The sequence below is a fragment of the Marmota marmota genome, unplaced genomic scaffold (assembly GCF_001458135.2).
Source record: "Marmota marmota marmota unplaced genomic scaffold, marMar, whole genome shotgun sequence".
In the NCBI taxonomy this organism is placed as follows: Eukaryota; Metazoa; Chordata; class Mammalia; order Rodentia; family Sciuridae; genus Marmota; species Marmota marmota.
Window position 1 is genome coordinate 483,773 of NW_025999985.1, and position 7,737 is coordinate 491,509.

The window sequence follows — 7,737 nt, forward strand, 5'->3', positions numbered from 1 at the left end:
GAATCTGGGGACAGAGACTTAACATCTCTGTGCACAAGTTCTCCTGGTCATCAGGAAACTCATCTCAGCACCTGCCTCATGTCATGAAGATGAATCACCATGTGCTTCCTTCACAACAGGTTTTACCCACACTTCATGACTTGACTATCCATATGAACCCCATTAAAAATTGCTAGTGAAAATAAAATCTTAGGTAAGTTTCCCCAGTGGGAACTCTGCAGTGTGGGCAATATTGGATTTTGGTTGACAGGACATGTGCAGCACAGGTCTCCTGTTTCCCTGCAGGACCCTCTGGCTGGGACAGCAGGGAACTGGCAGTATGGTAGCCAGTGATGTGGCTTTAGGATTTATCTTCTTGTCACAGACTGTGGTTGGAACTCTGGGTAATTCCTCTCTTCTCCTCCATTCCCTGGTCCTTTACTTCACTGGGGGAAGGGTAAGACCCACAGACTTGATTCTTCAGCACTTGTTTGTGGCCAACTTGTTAACTCTCTTGTGTAGAGGAGTTCCCCAGACACTGGAAGCTTTTGGAATGAAAGTTTTCTTCAATAATTTTGAATGCAAGCTGTTTTTCTATCTTCACAGGGTTGGCAGGGGTATGTCCTTTGGCAGCACCTGCCACCTGAGTGTCTTCCAGGCCATCAAAATTAGTCCTGAGAATTCCAGCTGTTCAGAGTTTAAAGTGAAAGTTCCTAAGTACATTGGCTTTGCCATATATTTGAGTTGGATTCTGTACTTGTTTATAAATATTATTGTTATTTCATCTATGACTGGGAAAAAGAGCAACAATAATGCCACTGGCCTGAGAGATCTTGGATACTGTTTTGCTGTTGATTCTGATATAATCTTACGATCTCTGCATGCAACATTGGTTACAGTTCCAGATTTCCTGTGTGTGTGGCTCATGCTCTGGGCCAGCAGCTCCATGGTGCTCATCCTGCACAGGCACAAGCAGAGAATGCAGCATGTTCATAAGTCCAGACCCCTAAGGTCCTCTCATGAGTCCAGAGCCACCAAAACCATCCTCCTCCTTGTGAGCACCTTTGTATTTTTTTACACACTTTCCTGCCTCTTTCAGATTTGTGTGACTGTTATTTATAATCCCCACTGGCTCCTGGTAAAGGTTGGTGCAATGGTTGCTGGGTGTTTCCCAGCTCTCTGCCCCTTTCTGCTCATGAGCAGAGACTCCACTGCATGCAGCCACAATCTCTATTGGAAAAGGAATAGAAAAAACCTTGATGTAAGGAGGAATGTGTAAATTGTAGGCATTTGCACAATTCTTACATGTTTCTTTATTGTCACCCCCAAATTGTAAGAAGAGTAATACAGTCACATCTCAGGAGAATGATAATAAACACACACATATATTCTTTATTATAGTGTGAGCATGTGTGTGTGTGTGTGTGTGTGTGTATGTACCTTAGTATGTGCACATGGAGATCACTAAGATTCATCTTATTCTCCATTCAACAATATTTCTGAAAAATTAGATGTAACATGTAAATTTAACATTTAATATACCAATTACAACAAGAGTAAATTTTTTCAGCATAAAATATGCTTTCATTATTTTCCTGCTATCATGGAATGTAGTTTTTCTTTGTCTACTCCTATGGTTTTGTCCCAGCTATGTCTTTTGTAGGAAATATCAAAGTGAACTCTCTCAAAGGTTTTTCTTTTGCAATGAAATGAGACATGTTTCATGTAATCTTGGAAATTAAGGGAAACAAAGTCTACTGATGCTCTTTTTATTAAACAGTGTATATCCTATTTATTGGTTTCTGCATTTTTAGTTTCATAATGCAATATGTCTTTTTTCATAAGCTAATTAGAATTTAATCTTTATTTACTGTCTATCTTGATGATTTACAACACTGGGTACTAATAAATTTATTTTATAACTGATTATTGAGTTATCAATATGTATCTTTGAGATGTTTGTATGGATGTGTTGACATGCATTTCTAATGACTTTTCCTGAACTGAACACATATGTGCAAGAAGCTGCTGCACGGTAAAACAATAACTCTTTTTTTCTCTAAGTGTCCACAAGAGTGAGCAGTATGTGATTTCTTACAGCATATATTACTTTCCCCTATTTGCAATTTAAACAAATGTAATCATTCAACATCACCTGTTTTATATTGGACTTTGAAAATTCCACATGCTTTAAATTTGTATTTCCCATGTTGTCGATGACAGAATCTCACTGAAGGTATTTCAAACAATTCTAGCATTTCTCTCTTGATGCACCTGTGCTCTAGTTTTGATGTGAATTATGCACCCACCTCCAAGTTCTATGAGTTAGAAGTTTTGTCCCAGTGTGATGTGTTGTGTGGTGCAACCTTTTAGAAGTGGATGCAGTACAAGGTTGTTGGATATGGGGAAGTCACCTTGAAAAAGGTTAATAATGGATTATATTATATCCTGTCACGAGCCATCTGTGGGATGTGTGTGGACTACATTGCTCATTGCAGCCTCCTGAGGGGATAAGTCAGGCACTGGGAACTACCTAGAGCACCCCTCACAGGGATAGACTGCCTGATGCAGGTGAACTTCCACCTCAAGCTCTAAATAAGATCCCTCACAGCACCTGAGATGGGTGTGACCTGCCAATGTCAATCAACCTGCTGACTGCAAGACATCAGAAAGCAAGAGTCTGCCCCTGAAACCTTACCCCTGCCTTTGATGGTCCCCCCTTAAATAAACCACCAGAGCCATTTTCTCCTTGTCCAGTTCAAGAACCGGCGTGGACTTGATCTGTCAGGGGCTTTGCTTTTGAAAATAAATTCTATGAGTGTTTATGTGTTATTATTTGCTAATAAATTTAAATTTTATTGAGATATAAAGATTCATGGTGGCTATTTAGGGTGGCTTGGATTCCTTTGGGCAGACGACACCCCAGTGAGAATTTTGCTGTCTTCCCCCTGAAAAGTTGAGAACATTGGTTGTTCTACAACAAGTGCCAGTGTCCCCAGTGTCTCCTGCTCCCTGTTCTGCCCAGTGGTCTCTTCTGCACATGCTCCCACCTTTGTGATTCCAACTGCTGTGAGGTCCTCACCAGAGCTGAACAGATGCTGGCACCATGCTCCTGAATGTCCAGAACTGTAGTTCAATAAATTTCTTTTCTTTATAAAGTATCTGTGTAGGCCTGTGGAGATGCAGCAGAAACTGATCAATAAAATATACTAGTGTCTTTCAGTTTGGAACATCATGATCAGAACTGACATGTGGAATATGCAACATGTTTTCATGGTACTTTCATGTGTTTCTTCACAACATGTATATATGTGAACACATATTTATATATAAGTATCAATAAATCACACACATTATTCTAATCTAGGTTCACATCTACTTGCCTTTAGCATACAATACCAGAGTTTACCAAATATTTATAAGAATTTCAACCCTTTATGAGCTCTAGTTTTATTTTCATAGTTTTGAAGAAGAAAATGCTTTTAGTAGTCTGAACATGAAGACAACCCAGAGTCTTTTTTAAAATATGTATTTTTTAGCTTCATGTGGACACAATGTCTTCACCTCTATTTCTGTGTGGTGCTGAAGATTGAACCCAGTGTGTCTTGCATGCTAGGCAAATACTATACCACTGAGCCACAACCCCTGACCCAACCAAAATCTTATTAGAATAAAATCTGGATAAAGAATGCTGTTATGAAATTTACATTTCTCACATTCAATTGAGAGGAAAATGTTACATGTGAGGACCCTTCTTGGTGTAATAAACTAATTTCTATAGAACTTTAAAAATAGTAAATATCAATTATCATATTTCTTAAACTATGCCACACCATAGTTAGAAACTATGCTGGTTTTAGGCAACAGGACAAAGTCTTCTTTGTTAAACATCAAGAACTACATTTCTAATGAGACTGCTTCCTTAGTGCACCATTTTCATTGAGGAGACCAGTGTTGGCTGTGGGCACCACATAATCAGTACATTTCTCCTGAATTAACACATGCTCCTTGATCAAGTGAGTTTTCTTCCAAGATCTTAACTCTTTCTGAGAAGAAAAAAATACACTGGTCTTCTCTTCCCAGGGAGACAAATGTGAATTATGGTTGTTATAAACTTTTTAACTCACAATTAAATGTAGGCATTGAATTATTATTAGGAACATCTCTGAAGCCATTCCAAGATTAAAATCAATAAGCTTCTACATAACTCTCCAAAGTAGCTTTCCATTTTCTTATACAACCTGACAAATAAAATATTTAATATGTATTTTAGAAATTCTTCTCCCTATATACCACACTTAGCCCTCCATAAGGATTAGAGTTCTGTTCTGAAAAAAATTCTACATGTCAAGCAACTTTGAAAAAGTTTATTTTAGTAGAACTGAAGATTCTCTTTGCTTATGTATCCATGAAGATTAATTTGAGCATGTACATACATATAGACCCCTCTGTGCACATGATCAGAGTGTGATTCTGGACAGAGACTTAACATCTCTGTGCACAAGCTCTCCTGGTCATCAGGAAACTCATCTCAGCATCTGTCTCATGTCATGAAGATGAATCACCATGTTCTGGCTTCACAACAGGGATTTATACACACTTCCTGCCTTGACTAGTCATACGAACCTCATTACAACCTGCTAGTGAAAATAAAATATTAGGTGAGTTTTCACAGCATTAACTCTGAAGTGTGGGCAATACTGGATTTTGGTTGAAAGGACATGTGTAGCCCTGGCCTGTTCTTCTGCAGGACCCTCTGGATGGGACAGCAAGGAACTGGCAGGATGGCAGCCAGTGATGTGGCTTTAGGAATTATTTTCTTGTCACAGACTGTGGTTGGAGCTCTGGGCAATTCCTCTCTTCTCCTCCATTACATGGTCCATTACCTCATGGGGTTCAAGGTAAGACACACAGACTTGATTCTTCAGCACTTGATTGTGGCCAACTTATTAGCTCTCCTGTGTAGAGGAGTTCCTCAGACAGTGGCAGCTTTTGGAGTGAAAGGTTTCCTCAATGATTTTGGATGCAAGCTGCTTTTCTATCTTCACAGGGTGGGCAGGGGTGTGTCCATTGGCAGCACCTGCCTCCTGAGTGTCTTCCAGGCCATTAAGATTAGTCCTGAGGACTCCAGCTGTTCAGAGCTTAAAGTGAAAGCTCCTAAGTACATTGGCTTCTCCATATATCTGAGCTGGATTTTGTATCTGCTTATAAATATTATTATTATTTTATCTATGACTGGAAAGAAGAGCAACAATAATGCCACAAACCTGAGAGATCTTGGATACTGTATTTCTGTTGATTCTGAAATAATCTTACAATCACTGTATGCAGCATTGCTAACATTCCCTGATGTCCTGTGTGTGGGGCTCATGCTCTGGGCCAGCAGCTCCATGGTGCTCATCCTGCACATGCACCAGCGGAGAATGCAGCATGTTCATAAGAGCAGCTCCCCCAGGTCCTCCCCTGAGTCCAGAGCCACTAAAACCATCCTCCTACTGGTGAGCACCTTTGTATTTTTTTACACACTTTCCTGCCTCTTTCAGATTTGTGTGACTGTTATTTATAATCCCCACTGGCTCTTGGTAAAGGTTGGTGCAATGGTTTCTGCGTGTTTCCCAGCTCTCTGCCCCTTTCTGCTCATAAGAAGAGACACCAGTGCATCCAGACACAATCTCTATTGGACAAGGAATAGGAAAAACCTTGATGTCAGAAGGAACATGTAAATTGTAGGCATTTGTACAATTGTTACATGTTTCTCCATTGTCACCCCCAAATTGAAAGAAGAGTGATACAGTCACATCTTATGAGAAAGAGAATCAACACACACATATATTCTTTACTATAGTGTGAGCATGTGTGTGTGTATGTGTAACTGAGTGTGTGAACATGCATATCACTAAGATTTGGCTTCTTCACCATTAAGCAATATTTCTGAAAAATTAGATATAAAATACAAATTTCACATTGAATATACCAGTTACAGTAAGAGCAAATTTTTCAGCATAAAATCCGCTTTCATTATTTTCCTGCTATCATGGAATGTAGTTTTTCTTTGTCTACTCTTTTGGTTTTTGTCTCAGCTATGTCTTTTGAAGGAAATATTAAAGTGAACTCTCTCAAACGTTTTTCTTTTGCAATGAAATGAGACACGTTTCATGTAATCTTGGAAATGATGGGAAACAAAGTCTACTGATGCTCTTTTTATTAAACAGTGTATATCTAATTTGTTGGTTTCTGGACTGATATTTTCATAATGCAATATGTCTTTTTTCACAAGCTATTTAGATTTAATCTTTATTTACTGTCTATCTTGATGATTCACAACACTGGGTAATAATAAATTTTATTTTATAACTGATTATTGAATTATCAATATGTATCTTTGAGATATTTGTGTGGAAGTGTTGACATGCATTTCTAAAGACTTTTTCTGGACTGAACACACCTGTGCAAGAAGCTGCTGCATGGTAAAACAATATTCTAGTCTGCATAAGTCTTCTTTTCTCTAAGTGTCCACAAGAGTGAGCAGTATAACAGCATAGATCACTTTCCCCTTTTTTTGCACTTTAAATAAATGAAATCATTCGACATCACCTGTTTTATATTGGACTTTGAAAATTCCATATGCTTCAAATTTGTATTTCCCATGTTGTTGATGATAGAATCTCACTGAAGGTGTTTCAAACAATTCTAGCACCTGTTCTCTGGTTTGGATGTGAATTATGCTTCCACCTCCAAGTTCCATGAGTTAGAAGTTTTGCCCCAGTGTGATGTGTTGGGTGGTGCAACCTTTGAGAAGTGGATGCAGCACAAGGTGGTTGGTCATGGGAAGGTCACCTTGGAAAAGATTAATGATGAATTATATTGTTTCTTGTCACAAGCCATCACGAGCCATCATGAGCTGTGTGTGGACTATGTTGCTCATTGCAGCCTCCTGAGGGGATACGTCTGGCACTGGGAACTCCCTGGAGTACCCCTCACAGGGATAGACTGCCTGATGCAGGTGAACTTCCCCCTCAAGCTCTCACTAAGATCCCTCACAGCACCTGAGATGGGTGTGACCTGCCAATGTCAATCAACCTGCTGACTGCAAGACATCAGAAAAGAAGAGTCAGCCCTTGACACCTTACCCCTGCCTTTGAAGGTACCCCCTTAAATAAACCACTGAAGCCATTTTTTCTTTGTCCAGTTCAAGAACCACGTGGGCTTGATCTATCAGGGGCTTTGTTTTTGTAAATAAATTTTCTGAGCACTTATGTTTTGTTATTTGCTAATTATTTGAGTTATTAAGATTCAGGGTGGCTATTTAGGGTGGCTTGGTTTCCTCTGGGCAGAAGATCCCCCAGTGAGAATTTTGCTGTCTTCCCCCTGAAAAGTTGAGAACATTGGTTGTCCCACATTGAGTGCTGGTGTCCCCAGTGTCTCCTGCTCCCCTTCCTGCCCTGTGGTCTCTTCTGCACATTCTCCCCCCTTTGTGGTTCCAACTACTGTGAGGTCCTCACCAGAGCTGAACAGATGCTGGCACCATGCTCCTGAATTTCCAGAACTGTAGTTCAATAAATTTCCTTTCTTTATAAATTATCTGTGTAGGCCTTTGGATATGCAGTAGAAACTGATCAATAAAATATAGTAGTGTCTTTTAGTTTGGAGCATCATGATCAGAACTGACATGTGGAATGTGCAACATGTTTTCATGGTACTTTCATGTGTTTCTTCACAACATGTATATATGTGAACACATATTTATATATAAGTATC

The 7,737-nt window shown here is 39.4% G+C and overlaps 2 protein-coding genes across 2 annotated transcripts; both read left to right on the top strand.

The window, feature by feature from the left end:
• Positions 1 to 319: 319 nt before the first annotated feature.
• LOC107160742 (vomeronasal type-1 receptor 4-like) lies at positions 320 to 2,493 on the top strand. Its single transcript, XM_015507374.2, has 2 exons — positions 320 to 1,123; positions 2,353 to 2,493. Exons 1-2 carry the CDS (start codon positions 320 to 322, stop codon positions 2,491 to 2,493), a joined length of 945 nt encoding a protein of 314 aa, XP_015362860.2.
• A 2,270-nt stretch (positions 2,494 to 4,763) lies between these two features.
• On the top strand, positions 4,764 to 5,702 carry LOC107160743 (vomeronasal type-1 receptor 4-like). Its single transcript, XM_015507375.1, has one exon. The coding sequence runs from the start codon at positions 4,764 to 4,766 to the stop codon at positions 5,700 to 5,702; it is 939 nt and encodes a 312-aa protein (XP_015362861.1).
• Positions 5,703 to 7,737: the final 2,035 nt, after the last annotated feature.

Bases quoted from the DNA above. Each gene is read 5' to 3' on its own strand.
- LOC107160742 (XM_015507374.2), top strand. From the start codon at position 320: ATGGTAGCCAGTGATGTGGCTTTAGGATTTATCTTCTTGTCACAGACT. The intron at 1,124-2,352 runs GTTGGTGCAATG...GCAACCTTTTAG, and splicing joins CCCACTGGCTCCTGGTAAAG to AAGTGGATGCAGTACAAGGT.
- LOC107160743 (XM_015507375.1), top strand. From the start codon at position 4,764: ATGGCAGCCAGTGATGTGGCTTTAGGAATTATTTTCTTGTCACAGACT.